This window comes from Electrona antarctica, assembly GCF_951216825.1.
Source record: "Electrona antarctica genome assembly, chromosome: 22".
In the NCBI taxonomy this organism is placed as follows: domain Eukaryota; kingdom Metazoa; phylum Chordata; class Actinopteri; order Myctophiformes; family Myctophidae; genus Electrona; species Electrona antarctica.
The window spans coordinates 2,164,044-2,180,026 of record NC_136805.1 but is presented as its reverse complement, the minus strand read 5'-3'; the positions used below and the strand labels follow the sequence as shown (position 1 = coordinate 2,180,026).

The window sequence follows — 15,983 nt, the reverse complement described above, 5'->3', positions numbered from 1 at the left end:
AGTTATAGTTAACTAATAAATAGTCTCAGGTGGCCACATTGTCGCCCACCATCTCCCCACTTTTAAATGTGGGACAGAGGTTCTGCTCTGGGATCCAGGGAGAGCGTGTGTGTGTGTGTGTGTGTGTGTGTGTGTGTGTGTGTGTGTGTGTGTGTGTGTGTGTGTGTGTGTGTGTGTGTCTGTGTGTGTGTGTGTGTGTGTGTGTGTGTGGTTTCACGTTGATCGGACCGGAGATTAGCCGTTCACTAAGTGCTTGCGGTCTCCGAGGCTAGCTGACAGACACACGTACACACGGAGGGACTGACGGACACGGACAGACAGGGTGCAAAACATACAGCCTCGACCAGGCTGAGGGCAATTACCTTGACGAGGAGCGTCCACTGTCCGAGTTGGAGTGTCCGTGGTGGCCGGTGGTGTGCGGCGGCGGCGGTGGTGGCACCATGTTTTTGAAGGGTTCCAGGTGGCCCCGGGGGGCCTCGGTGGATCCCAGGCCGTACTCCAGGTGGCCCCGGGGGGCCTCGGTGGACCCCAGGCCGTAGGCGGTGCTGCTGTAAGGGGGCGGGCTGGACAGGGAGCACGCTTATTATAGTTACCGAAAACTAACGAGATCACAAAAAATAAAATAAATAAAAACTAGAATAAAATAAAGTATAAATAAATAAACTAATAAACAAACTAATAAACAGTTTATGTTAAAGGGATTGTGACATAAATTTCAGTTTTCTGGCTCAAACAATCTGATTGTCCTGCTGTTTATGATGTAAGAGCCTGCAAATTTGCCAGCCAATTTCACCTGTTTTCATTGCAGCTCAAAAGGCTTCCAAACCCCAGAGAAAATCCCCACACCCCACAGAAAATCCACTGAATGTTCAAAGTGTAATTGAGGTCATAAAAAAGAAAAAAATGAAAATGAATGTCACGCAAACTATAACTAACTGAAACTGTATTGTGTGTTTACAAAACTATAACTAAAACCAAGTGAAACGGTAGACAAAATGCCCTTAGTTTTAATTTTTGTCAATTTATTTATGAGCTTTTATGAATTATATGAATTCTGTACCAGTTTTCCACCAGCTGTCGGCACCACCTTACGGTACCTTGTGGTCTAGTGACTTCCGTCACTTGTTTACAATCTGACAAATAACCGCAAGTATTACAAAAAACCTAAAACACTAAAACTTTCAAAAACAAAAAACTAGCAAATCCACTAGAAACAAATGAAAACTAAGTGAATTAAAAGTAAAAACGAACTAAAACTAAAATGAAAAATGCCAAACTGTTGTTAACCTGGGCAGGGAGTCGGACATGGAGCAGGTCTGGATGCTGCGTACTCCTCCGCTGTAGGGGGCGCCGCTGTGCTTCTCCGCAGGGCTGTCAACCATCAGTCAACAGTTTGTTGACGATCAATTGTCGTAAAAATAAATGCGATTAGCACCTTAATTGTGTGTCGTCACATTAGAACCTATACCTAACAGGGGTGCACATTAGAACCTATACCTAACAGGGGTGCACATAGCTGGTGCGCAAGGGAAGCGTGCATCCATATTCTGGGGAACACCTTTCGCAGGAAAATAGCAGATCGGCTATTTTCAGCCAAGATACGTAAAGGTTTCATGACCTCAATTACACCCACACAACCTGAACTTAGAACATTCAGTGGATTGTCTGTGGGCTTGGGGTTTTCTCTGTCTGTTCTGAAGCCTTTTGAGCTGCAATGAAAACAGGAAAAACGCCTCAACAGTGACATCTGCTGGAAAATTCCTATGTCATATTATGGGATGTGTGGACTCTTACTGTGCATCACAGTCCACAGGAAAACCAGAGCGTCTTGTTTGAGCCAGAAATCCCCAGACCACAGAAAATCTACTGAATGTTAAAAGTTCAGGTTTTTCAGGCGCAATTGAGCTCAGAAAACAAAGAAAAATTGTCACAATCCCTTTAATGTAGAGCGAAAACAGACAAGACACTATCCCTGAGGGACTCCGCCGAGTCCGCTCCAATGCCAGGCTTACTTGTCGGGGGTGGAGCCTGGCGACACCGCCCGATGGGCGGGGCTGAGCAGGTTCAGGTTGCTCTGGCTGTCCGACAGGCCGCTGCTGGTGGTGGTGATGGTGGTGTTGGCGCTCCCGTGGCGCGGGGACAGGTACTGCATGGCGGCGTGGCGGCCCTTGGGGACGACGGGTTTGAAGGCGGTGGGACGCACCAGCGTTTTCTCCATGTTCTAAAGAGAGACGAACACGACAATTCAACCTGTTTCTATTCTCCATGTTCTGAAGGGCCTTCCTCGGCCCCACCCCTCTCACATTGTTTATATTATTTGTGTTTAGTTTCCAAGATGGCCGCAGCACCAGGAGGGGGTGGGGCGGAGGTGAGTGGGCGGGGTCGACATATGCCCTTACTGGGCTGCATTCAAGACACTTGCCTTGTGTCTGACACCTGACTTGTGTCTGAACACAGCTTTGATTGATGTGTTCTGCCCCCCCTCCTCCCCCCCATCAAAGAAAATGGTTGGTCAAACCATATGGGCTTCCATTGGAAATGCATTGGAGCGGCCATTATATACAGACACAAGACACACGCAAGACAGGTGTCTTCAATGTGTGAACGCAGCCCAGTAAGGCTCCCCCCTCCTGGTGCTGCGGCCATCTTGGAAACTAAAACACAATATAAACAATGGGAGAGAGGCGGGGCCGAGAAAGGCCCTTATTCAATCTGTTTTCATTCTCCATGTTCTGAAGAGAGAGGGTCACGACAACGGGCTCTATTATGCACAGAATAACACTTCCTACGTCCGGGCAGCTTCCCTACTTCCTTCCCAGGTGTTTACCGATGATACAAATTAACCCATTTTGACCTGAGATCAGATTCTAAAAATGTCTTCTACATCCTGACAGTTTTCTGAAAAAGCTATGTTTCTATGTCAGTCGTTCTTCGATTTTCAAAAACAGCAGACCTACAAGCTCGTAGCGCGCCACTCGGTGGCGCGCTACGAGCTTGTAGATCTGCTATTTTTCAATAGCTAAAGCATAACATAATGCTAACACCAAAAGGGGTTCCCGCACAAAATGGGTTAAGGCTCTGTTCCATTTAGTGTGCAGTGATTCTCAAACCTTTTAATTTCAAGGAACCCCATAATTCTGAGCTTGTAGATCGGCATCAGTCCTAAATGGGTCAAAAGCCTCACCTTCTCCAGTTTTCCAGACACGGGGATAAGTCGGGGAGGCGGTCCTCCCACGTTGGACCCGCCCCCCAGCCCCAGTGGCCCCTCCCCCTTCACCTCGTCTGCGTCGCTGCTGGTAGGGCTGGCGGGCATCACGTGGTTGTCATTCCAGTCCCCTGCAGATAGGGGGTGTAGCAGTTAAACCAAACCGATTCTATCCATTATAAAATGTGACCAGATTTGACTGAGAGACTGCCATCGCGCAAATTCCAGCTTTTCACCAGAGGAGAAAAACTTTTATTTATTTATTTTTCCAAAATGAGTTAATAGCACAGGCAGACGCTTCACATACTAGAGCATGTCTGAAATAAGTGTCTAGAAATAAGCTAGGTGTAATGTTAGAGACCACAGAAGTGAACCTTTCAAAGCCTGTTTTCTCAATTTGCTGTTTTCTGCAAGACATTACTCTATAAGCCATATCTCCAAAACTGGTGGGTCAAACTGAACAACCAATGTCAATTTGAAGCTATGATTCCCTACTTTCATATGACAAGAAAAAACGAAAATTCAAAAAAATCCAATGGCAGTCCCTCAGTCAAATTTGGTCACAAATAGTCTTCAGGTAGCTGTAATTTACATAATTGCATAATCTTCATCCAGGTAAGTGTGTAAGTGACATACCTACACAGTATCCATTCCATCAAAATAAAGGGCAGGTTACAACACTTTTTGTGTTGTTTTTCTTCTTCCTAATTATTTGTTGGGCCCAAAAACAAGTGTAGTAAACCGTCCTGTTTCCTGTTTGTTTTCTGTCTATGTAATTGTATGTACAAAAATCACACCCGTGTGAACTGAGTAGTGTAAGGTCTTATATAGACTTATCAGCTGTGGTCTGACGTAATGTCTGACGTAATGAAATCACACCCGTGTGAACTGAGTGGTGTAAGGTCTTATATAGACTGATCAGCTGTGGTCTGACGTAATGTCTGACGTAATGAAATCACACCCGTGTGAACTGGATGACCATAGCAACCGTGCTCATTTTTTGAGCACAGACAGACACGTAAACTAACAAAGCCAGTTGTAGGAGTGGTTTACACCACTCAAAAATAGAAAAATCACACCCGTGTGAACTGAGTGGTGTAAGGTTTTATATAGCATGATCAGCTGTGGTCTGACGTAATGTCTGACGTAATGAAATAAGGTAAGGTATTATGTAGCCTGATCAGCTCTGATCTGACGTAATGAAATCACACCCGGATGTGATTTCACAACTGGCTTTTTCTGTGCAGAGAAAATGACCATGGTTGCTACGGTCATCCAGTTCACCCGGGTGTGATTTAATTACGTCAGAAATTATTTTGAACATAGCAACCATGCTCATTTTTTTCTGGACACAAAAGCCAGTTGTAGGAATGGTTTACACCACTCAAAAAGAAGCATAACAATATGTACTGCATTTTCCCCTGTCTATACCCCTCTTCTATGCTGAATAAAAAACTTTAAATTGAAAAAGTAGGAGTAATTGACACATACCTACATAGTCCTGGTTAAAGTATAGGAGTAATTGACACATACCTACATAGTCCTGGTTAAAGTATAGGAGTAATTGACACATACCTACATAGTCCTGGTTAAAGTATAGGTGTAATTGACACATACCTACATAGTCCTGGTTAAAGTATAGGTGTAATTGACACATACCTACATAGTCCTGGTTGAGGTAGGCGTAATTGCACTCCCTGTCCAGACTCTTTCCGGCGGTCAGCCTCCGGGCCGGCGGGGTGCGTCCGCGGCTCAGCACCAGGGGGTCCTGGCTGGGCGAATCAGAGCCCACCGTGTGCCGGCGGACCCTCTCCCTGCGGGGGGGGGGGGGGTGGGGGGGGGGGGGGGTACATTTGGGTTGAGCGTTCACTTCACAAATCAGAATAGACTCCATTGACACGTGACAGGTTTAACCCATTTTGGGCGGGAACCCCTTTTGGTGTTAGCATTATGTTATGCTTTTGCAAAAAAAACACTCATTGGGCTTAAAACGGCAATGCCCACCAAATGTGCTGACATCATCAATTTGTGATGACGGCATTGGCCGCTTTTAGCCCAATTAGTGTTTTTTTGCAAAACTAATGCTTGGAATGGATTCAGCATCATGAAAACCCCCTAGTTTGACATGTCACATGCTACATAAAGCATGATGACATTTTTAATATTTTGCCTTCTATAGGTTGTAATTGGTATGGTCACATATTATGCCAATTATGAAAATTGCTCAACATATGCAAGTTAGCATCCGGCAGTTTCTACATGCTGGGGATCCATACTAAACATTTCTAACATAAAACCTTGGTGTACTCAACATGTCCGGGTTCACAATGGGGCTCTATGGGCTGGCTAGACTATGTAGGTATGCTAGTACCTGTTAGTACGTCGGACCAAACACATGCACGCGTCCCACATTGTAACTGGCAGGCATCAGTGTTCAAATGCCCCAATAGTTATAGTCCTCCACTAGTTGGCTTTCTGTTCTAAAGCTCTCTCATTGTCTCTTTAGGTGCAAGATGTGTCTTTAAGCCTGTTAAAATAACATGATAAATAGGACGCCCGCTGGCCTAGCGGTACAGGCACATCATGCCACATATAGGCTCTGGCCTGACAGCGCGTCAAGTGTTCGAGTCCCGTTCATGACGACCTTTGCTGCATGTCTCTCCCCTTCTCTCTCTGTCTCCCTCTTTCCTGTCTCTCTTCACTTGATATGATCGATAAAAGGCAGAAAAGCCAAAAACAAATCTTTAAAAAATGAATAATGACATGAGAAATACATTACAGTACCAAGTCGGCCATATTCATACCAACCATGACCACAATTTGCAGAGACTCCAGAGGGGTTTAATAACAAAATTATAGGCAATATTAGGCATCATATGACATCAAGGCAGTTAAATAGTTGTCCCACACAAGCGATACTTATGTCCCTCAAATGAACCGTTTGGATCTGGGGTCAGCCTACCCAGAGCCTTAGATATAGACAGAGTCACGCAAACTGCGTTCACTTCATGGGGCTGCAGTCCAATGGTGGCTCTCCTACATAGTCTTCTATTGAGAATAGGGACAACAATTAGGGACACGTCCTGGACCGGAAGTAGGCAGAAATGCATTGGACCCAGGCGGCAACAGCCCAGCTGTAATTATCTTAAATCCCTTTATTTTAAATTGTTTTGTAGTAATAGTACAACATAAACATTAAAAAGACTTTAGTTGTTACTGTACAATACTTTTAAACAGTTAAAATAGCTCTTGTTTGCGCCGCCCTCGTTGAAAACAATGTATTTCCAACTCCAGCTTGTCTCAGTTCAGGCTGCATGAACAGCAGCGCTGGGTTTCTGGCCCCTCAATGTCGTAACTCTTCTATTAGATGGCTCTGACCCTACCTACTGTACCTGTCGCCGTGCGTCTCGGCGCCGCTGGTCTGGTAGTGGCGGTCGTGGTAGGGGGCGTGGCTTGTCCGTGCTGCGATCAGGCTGCCGACGGATCCCATTGGCTCCAGGGAGGAGGGGGGAGGAGGAGGAGGAGGGGGAGGGGAGGAGCGAGGGCCCGACGGGTGTCGGCCGCGGCGGCCCGGGCTGTGATGCTGCTCAGAGGCGATGAGGGGGAGAGGCTGAACCAGAGCCATGATGGAGGCTGCTCAGCGGGACCGCCGCGCTCTCTGGAAGACACAACCACAGGAACACAGGGTGAGACACACATACACATCAAAGGGGGCTTCAGCCCCTGCCCTTTTACCCGTCTGTAAAACAACTGCCCTTTCCACTAGACCACAAATGAAGCATTTACTACATGGTGAAAGAAATGCAAAATGCCACTCCTCTCCTTTCCATGCCATGCTGGAAGGCAGCATTCAGGAGAATTGCTTTTTTTCCGAAGTAAAAACCAGATGCCTGAACCACCTCAGCTGCTCCTTTCTGAACCACCTCAGCTGCTCCTTTCTGAACCACCTCAGCTGCTCCTTTCTGAACCACCTCAGCTGCTCCTTTCTGAACCACCTCAGCTGCTCCTTTCTGAACCACCTCAGCTGCTCCTTTCTGAACCACCTCCTTTCAGATGCCTGAACCACCTAAGCCAGTGGTTCCCAATCTTTTTCATGTCAAGGACCCCCAAATTGACACTATTTAGCCCGCGGACCCCCATTTGAAAACATATGCCAGGGACCCCCATAAGAGATGATTTGTATGGCTCTAGCAGTGATTCTCAACCCGTTTAATTTCAACGGGGCCCCGTTTAACGACATTTATATCTCTGGGACCTCAATTTATATTGTAAAATCAATGTTAATTTAACTTTGAGCGAGTACAAATGGAACCAAATGGACCCGTTAGGGTCCATTTGGTTCCATTTGTACTCGCTCAGAGTTACAGACCCATAAGGGTCCATTTGGTTCCTAATTATCATTTAGCTGGGGACCACCTGGAACTCTCTCAGGGAACCCTGGGGGTCCCCGGACCCCACTTTGGGAACCACTGACCTCAGCTGGCTCCTTTCCAGGCGAAGAAGCAGCGGTTCTACTCCGAGTCTCTCTCGTGTGACTGAACTTCTCACCCTATATCTCTAAGGGAGATGCCAGCCACCCGTCGGAGGAAACTCATTTCGGCCGCTTGTATTCACAACCTTATTCTTTGGGAGACCCACAGGTCCCACACACACTTCATGACCATAGGTGTGAGTAGGAACAACGACGGTAGACAGAGATATTTGACCTCTGGCTCAGCTCTCTTCTGCAGTTCAGACACTGAACTGCAGTCGCTGTACCGCATGGTACAGCGACTGCAGTTCAGTGTCTGTGATGATTGGAAGTCGACCATATATGGATGGAGGCGATGCTTCCTGTACCCGTGATCTGAATCCTGAAACACTTGTGCATCTTCTAATGTGTTGTGTGCAAGAATTTAAAAGTTCAATGTGAACGCAAATAAAGATGTTAAATAAATGTGTGTGCAAGGTACAGTACTAGGAAGATCAGTTTCGATTCAGGAATGCAAGCACGGTGTGGTGCAAGTCCACCAGAAGGCGCCGTTCCAGGACTGTTCTGGAGGAGAGAGACCACACACAGACCTAGCAGACATAATATGGACTCCAGACAGTGTGCAGACACCATGCAGGGTTCACTGCACGCACGCACGCACACGCACATGCACACGCACACACACACACACACACACACACACACAGGGCCCATCCAAGCGGCACTGACGTGCGCTGTGGGCCCAGCGGTAACTACAGTCATTACATTTACTCAAGTAGTGATACTGACACTTCATATCCTTCCACTGAACTACATCTCAGAGATGTTTAATGTATTGGACGTATTTTTTACTTCACTACAATTATTTGACTGCTTTAGTTATCAGTTACTTTGCAGTATAGACGTTACGTATCAGTTGGAAACCAAGGTTCAAGGTTCAATTTTATTAGTGTCCCAAAAGGGCAAAAGGTTTTACAGCAGTTCATAAGGCTTGAAACACATATGCATACATCAATCAAACCAAACTTATTGCTGCTGGTCGCTAGCGTGCGCTGCGCCCGGCCTACTTGCATCTTCAGAAGAAGAAAGAACCTTGTATGTTCAAGACGGTTACTTTTCAGGATTCAAATTCAGAAGCATCAACATTAGCAGATCTACAAGCTCAGAATGTGCCGCTTCTTTGCACCTCGTTTTGATTTTCAACTAGGACGTTAAAATAAACAGAGATAACCTCTAAAGCACTATTTTATAGTTTGGACAAAAACAAAATAGTATACTATAGGCAAGTATATTTTGATGCCATCATCTTTGGTACTTTTACTCAAGTCAAATGTTGAACACAGGTGTTTTACTTAAGAGCACAGAGTAGTTCTACATTGGAGTATTGCTACTTTTATTTAAGTCAAAAACAATCAGAGTAGTTTTCCCACCAGTGCTGGCTGGGGGGGTTCCTTGGCTGCCGTGCATGCATGTGACAGCGCGGGGCACAGGGTCACATTTCACCCACAGCAGGTCCAAATGCTTCCTGACACGATGGCGTTTTATTTGTGCTGACGGCGACAAAGGCCGCTGTCAGCGCGCATCTCGTCATGCATCCCCGGCCGGTGGTCGCTGCTAGCTTCACGTCTTACATGTATTACGCTTTTGGAGCGCCGGGCCTCCATGGCTACAGGGAACCCCACCTGGCCACCAGGACTCCATGGCTACAGGGAACCCCACCTGGCCACCGGGACTCCATGGCTACAGGGAACCCCACCTGGCCACCAGGACTCCATGGCTACAGGGAACCCCACCTGGCCACCAGGACTCCATGGCTACAGGGAACCCTGCTTGACCCCCCATCACTGCAGGGAAACCTAAAAAAGGGTTCCCGTTAGAGACCTGATGGAGTTTTTTGTCACTCGGAACCCACAAATCCATTATCGGCCCGCTATACAACCGCATCATCATATTTATATTAACCCCACCATCCACCAACCACGGTTACCCACGGCAACCACGGCTAAATCCGCCATCCGCAGGTCTCTACGTTCCCGTCCTGAGGTTTGAGAACCACGAAGACTGTAAGTGTTACAGTAGACTGGAACAACAGAATGGAATGTTATATTGATGGGGGTGAAGAGGTATGTGCGTGCGTGCGTGCGTGCGTGCGTGCGTGCGTGCGTGCGTGCGTGTGCATTACGACACATACCAGCACAACAGATATCATATCAGCACACAGACGGACCAAGCTGAGGTTGAGTCATAGATTGGGGGCTGCAACTACCATTACATTTACACTTGGGAGAAACAGAGAAGTGCACTCCATGGATTTACACACACACATGCTGTCGCACGCATGCACCGCGCGTGCACACACACAGATACACATTTGAAATATTTATTTATGTCCACATAAACAGAAGTATACAAAGAGTGCCTTGTACAGTACAAAAGATGTAGCCACAGTGCCAGTGCAGTCAGACAATAGGAGAACAGACCAGTTACAGTACAGTCCAAATGCTCGTCGAACACAGCAGACGTAAATCATGGAATAGAGGAAACTAGAAAAAGTGCCCTTCTGGGCACAGGTCTCCACCAGGAGGATAGGAGTGTGTGTGATGTTTGGCAAAATGTTTATGAGTAATATAATCATGTTTTGTGTGTGTGTGTGTGTGTGTGTGTGTGTGTGTGTGTGTGTGTGTGTGTGTGTGTGTGTGCGTGCGTGTGTGTGAGACACAGCTTGGCCTGTTGTAGCGCCACCATGAGGCTGATTTGAAAACTGTCAAGTGGCATTTTTTCATCAGCCTAGTGGGAATATGCATGCACAGTTTCACCGAAATCGGACGCTGCGTTGAGTAGTTGTGGCGATTTGTACAAAACGGGTACCAAGTGGGCTACTCCTGAAAAGTTTAGAAGCCAATCGTAGGCAATGAAGGTGGATTACATGACTATGGAGAGCATGTGTACCGATTTGCGTGCAATTTGGATAACATCTGAAGGAGTAATATTAGAAAATGTGTTTTACATATGTCGGCCTCCTGGTGGCGCTATAAAGAGCAGATGTGAAAAATTCCAGGCAAAGGTTTTTCCTTGGCCTCTAGGGAGTTGGCATACAAAGTTATCCACAGATCCGTGCAGTTAGAGGTAAAAACACTTTTCGGCCAGTTATAGCGCCACCATGAGGCTGAGTTGAAAATGTTCACGTGGCATTTCTTCCTCGGCCGAGTGGGAATGTGCGTGCGCAATTTCACGGAAATCACACGATGTGTTCATGATTTGCAGCATTTTGTTTGAAACTGAACACTCCTGCGAACTTTGGAAGCCAATCTTAGCCAATCAGGATGGAGTCTGGGAAATCTGAAAGACCCGTTTGGTTGAATGGCTCTAGAGAGACTGTGTACCAATTTGCGTGATGTTTGGACAAGATCTGTAGGTGTACTGTCCAAAAACTTGTTTTGCACAAAGCGGCCTCCTGGTGGCGCTATAACAGGCCGTTCTGGAAATTTTGGGGCAGAGGTTCATCGTTGGCATCCAGGGAGTGTGTGTGCAAAATGTGGCATCGACCGGGTTAACAGTGGCGGAGATTAGCTGTTCACAGACGGACACACGGACACACGGACACACGGACGGACGGACACACGGACGGACGGACGGAGTGCAAAACATACTCTCTCCCCATGCCTTCTCCCCATGCCTTCGGCCTGGTGGAGACAACAACGCCTCCTCCTCCACATTGAGCGGCTGCCTTCCTATAAATAGCTGATACTGAGCAGTACCGTGCTAACTGCCTGGCCCTCCTTTTGGAGAGGCCGGACATTTGTAAGCCCCTCAACAACCAACCAACATCCCCTAGGCCAGTGGTTCCGGGGACCCCTAGGGGTCCTTGAGGGAGTTCCAGGGGGTCCCCAGCTAAATGATAGTTTGGAACCAAATGGACCCTTATGGGTCTGTAACTCTGAGAGTGTACAAATGGAACCAAATGGACCCCCAACGTCCATTTGGTTCCATTTTTCGCAGAGTTAAAATAACAGATTTTACAATATAAATTGGGGGTCCCAGAGATAGAAATGCCATTAAATGGGGGTCTGTAGACTAATGCATCTGGGGGTGCTTGACATTAAAAAGGTTGAGAAGCACTGCTAGAGCCGTAAACATCTTCTCTTATGGGGGTAACCTGGCATATCTTTTCAAACGGGGGTCTGCGGGGCTAATTAGTGTCAATTTGTGGGTCCTTGGCATGAAGAAGTTTGGGAACAACTGCCCTAGGGCTACCAAAGATTAAAACTAAACAGTCCGACATGCGGAAACAACGGTCTGACTACCGCTCGAACTGCACTGCTCCCGTGCTTGCGGTTATGTTTAGGTTAGGGTTAGAGATAGGTTGTCAATGTCGGACTAATGACCGTCTAACTAACCAATGACTGGACTAAACTAAAGCCTGCTGCACCCCTAAAAGTTTACATCTCTAGCCTCGCTGTTATAAAGGATAGAGAGCGGCCAGCCCCACCCCCTGCTATTCATTTCAATGGAAGTTGCTCAAGCACCTGGAAGAGCGGTCTATACTTCTGCATTTGACCACCAACGGTTGGTGGTCAAATGCAGAAGTGCTATAACGAGCGCTCAATGTTAAACCAGCGGTGCAGGGTTTCCTCGTGCTGAATGCAGGGACTCATGATGATGATGATGTCATAGACAGTGGGCGGTTCCCTGGCACAGAGATGAAGGGTCAGAGCCAGACAGGAAGCCCTGTCAGGTGTCTCTTCCTGTGTTATGGTTTAGTTTCTATGGCAACGCCACAACGCTGGAAGAGTCCGGTCTGTTTCCCACGAGGAGGACCGGCTCAGCCTCTGAAGTGGACTCATGGTGCGTTCACACCAGGCAGATGCAAAGATAGTCTACCATTCATTGTCAGTGGAAGCCAGCGACACGAAGAAGATGCAAAGATGCATCCAAACGTTTGTAGCTGCTGAAAAAGCTACAAAGCTGCAATAAAGATGAACTGGCTTCAACTTCGGATACAAAAGACACAAAGCGACAAATATGCTGTGATGCAGATGCAAAGATTACAGGATATTTGTCGCCCCTCTCATTCTGTGGACCTTAATGACTAAATTAATAGAAAAAACACAAATAAAAAGTATGGAATGACATCACAGGTCCTGTCCAATGTTGGGTGACTGGCTCCCCGGCTATATGTCAGTGGTTCTCAAACTATTTCATGTCAAGGAGCCCCAGAACGATATGTAGACCTACTGTAATTGGCTGTGGACCACCATCTCAAAATATGTTGTTCCAGGGACCTCCCAGAAGCAAAGACTTGACTTACAAACATTCGCTCTGAAAGAATATATATTCAAAGATTTGCGCCACATTTTCAAGATTTAAAAAAAAAAAAGCGATCTGGTTTGATATCATTATAAAGGGACCTAAAGACGTGTATACACGTGCAAGGACCCCCATGGTTTGATTAGAAAAGATAATTAGTGTTAAGTAATAATTTACTGAACAGCACTGTTCAAACACCTCCTTTCATAGGAAATCCAAACAGCATTTCCTTCCTGTCCTTTTGTGCATTTCCTCTGCTTTGAGCCTCGTCCAGCCTCTCCTTAACCCGTTTAGACCCGAGGCCGCGTCTGTGTCGCCTCATCATGGCGTGTAACCATTATTTTAAACTTTAGCTGTTGAAAAATAGCAGATCTACAAGCTCATATCGCGGCACTACAAGCTTGTAGATCTGCTATTTTTGAAAATAAATCATGAAAATGTGGCGCAAATCTTTGAATATATATTCTTTCACAGCGAACATAGGGTGGCTGGAACGACATACTTTGAGATGGTGATCTGCGGCCATCTGCATCTGCATCTGTATCATTTCGGGGCGTGCTCGACATGAAATAGTTTGAGAAGCACTGACATAGAAACATAGGGTTTTTCAGAAAAAACTGTCAGGATTTAGAAGACATTTGAAGAAGCTGGCATCAGGTCTAAATGGGTTAAGGTGTCAGAAACTCAGAATGACTAAATACAGCAGGGGGGACGAGGAGGGGGACATCCCACCTCGGCTATATCAGCAGACACAGTACTGAATGAGGTTTGAGTGACGGGCCGGTAGTTAGTCCATGTCTCCATCATCAGCCAGCATCATTAGCGGTCCCCCCCCCCCCCCCGTCCAGTCTCCCCCCCCCCCCCTGCCCCCCCCCCCCCCCCCACCCCCCGGTCTCCCAGGGGACCACAAAGACACCGCCAGGGCTGTCCAAGTCCTGTCTTATACAGTGCCAACATTACACATGACCACCGGCCCACTAGGCCAGAGGGGCACCCAAACTGTACCATGCCAAGGCAGGACACCCCCCCCTCCCCCTCCTAAACTACACCATGCCAAGGAAGGGCATGGTACAGCCCCCACCCTCATACGTCCCGGTTTTGCTGAGAATGTATTCTGTTTGCTATAAAGCAGTGGTTTCCAACCAGTGGTCCTTGAGGAGGTTCCAGGTGGTCCCCATGGCTAAATGATGGAGAGCTGGGAGCCAAATGGACCTTATAGATCTTAAACTCTCTCAAGAGTTAGAATTTTGTTAGAAATATGCATTAAGTAATTAGTTAATTTATACAAGAAGTCCAAACAATTAGAGAATGTGGAAGAATTGTTATTTTGATCAACGTCTGCCTGTTATCTCTCCTTATGGTACATCAAAAGGTATCCAACGATAACAACATATTCTTCAGGTTTGTTGTCTGAGAGGCTAAACCTCATCAGATGGTGGTTCTGTGGCTCAAATGCTGAATAAATAATGGACCTTGATATGAAAAAGGTTGAAAACCACTGCTGGAGAGACTACTATAGCAATGATTACTATCACCATATAGAGTCATTTAACAGTTACTGAACACTAACCACTGCTGGAGAGACTACTATAGCAATGATTACTATCACCATATAGAGTCATTTAACAGTTACTGAACACTAACCACTGCTGGAGAGACTACTATAGCAATGATTACTATCACCATATAGAGTCATTTAACAGTTACTGAACAAATACAGCTATATGACAAAAAGAGCATCAACCAGGTGCTCGATGGAGATGCAAAACCTAATAATGTAAAGTAGGTTCTGGTGCTGCAAGGTTCAGTGGGACTAGAATACTAAAGACAAGGCGGCGATCTGAGAACCCAAAGGTTTAAAATGAGGAGGTGGATGAAAATAGATGTACTTTATTTAGAAAAGTTAAAATAAGCCGACATGTTTCGACTCTAACAGAGTCTTCATCAGGGTAAGTACTTGCCCTGATGAAGACTGGGCTGTAGGCCTACTATATGTCAGTGTTTGTAATTGATACATTTTGAAATGTGATGATTATTTTTCCTGCTGTTGGTAATGTGTCTGCAGTGAATGCAGCGTGTGCTGGACGCAGTGGACGGCTCTCTGTTGAAAGAGAGAGACGTTGAATCTCAACAGGGACTTTCCCGCTTTAAATTACGGTTTCAATCAAATGATCAAATGGCTGGCATCTCACGCAGGACACGCACGCAGCTGCCACATGGGTTTGGCTGCCGGTCAACGCATTAGGGACAAAGCAACAAGATGGATGATAAAACAGTAGACTAGAGTTATTGGCCATTATTTAAAAAGCTATGTTTCGACGTGGGCTCGTAGACTGGCTATTTTCGAAAATGTTAGTTAATTTGTATGAAATCTGTTTGCCCTCCAACGTCTGGCTTTTGGAAAATTACGTCATATGGCAGCCAAGTCTAGGGACTTTTAATGATCTCCGTATCTGTCTGTCCCCAGCTAAATGATAGTTAGGAACCAAATGGAACACGGGTCCATTTGGTTCCATTTGTACACTCTCTGAGTCAGATTTTAACAATATAAATTGGGGTCTCAGGGATAGAAATGCCATTAAATGGGGGTCCTTAGCCTAATGCAGGTCAAACTGGGGGGTCCTTGAAATTAAACGGGTTGAGAATCACTGCTAGAGCCGTACAAATCTTCTCTCATGGGGGTCCCTGGCATATCTCTTCAAATGGGGGTCCACAGGCTAATTTGGGGGTCCTTGACATGAAATTGTTTGGGGACCACTGCTCTAGAGTAAAGCTCAGGACCGAAGCCTTTGCACATAAGTTTATCTAGACTAGAGGAAAGCACTGTAGTCTCTATGCGTCTGCAGTCTGCTGCATGGACAGACTCTGTTTCCCCTCTGCTGTTGTCTTGACGATGGGGGGCCTCAACCAAAAAGGGGAGGGTTGTGGTGACAGAGACAGGGACCCCTCCTAAAGCCTCCAGGTTATTATTTCTCCATTTCCTGAGTAGTAACAGCGTTG

General features: G+C 46.4%; 1 protein-coding gene across 1 annotated transcript in view; it reads right to left on the bottom strand.

Annotated features, from left to right (window-relative positions):
• LOC306915299 (leucine zipper putative tumor suppressor 2 homolog) overlaps nucleotides 1-15,983 on the bottom strand; it is a 157,846-nt gene that overhangs the window by 38,415 nt on the left and 103,448 nt on the right. The window contains exons 3-7 of the mRNA XM_079492601.1: nucleotides 6,598-6,863; nucleotides 4,865-5,019; nucleotides 3,185-3,336; nucleotides 2,013-2,221; nucleotides 1,288-1,371 (exon numbers count right to left, since the gene is read on the bottom strand). Coding sequence (XP_079348727.1) covers nucleotides 1,288-1,371; nucleotides 2,013-2,221; nucleotides 3,185-3,336; nucleotides 4,865-5,019; nucleotides 6,598-6,830 — 833 coding nt within the window. The 5' untranslated portion in view covers nucleotides 6,831-6,863. The remainder of the gene's footprint in view (nucleotides 1-1,287; nucleotides 1,372-2,012; nucleotides 2,222-3,184; nucleotides 3,337-4,864; nucleotides 5,020-6,597; nucleotides 6,864-15,983) is intronic.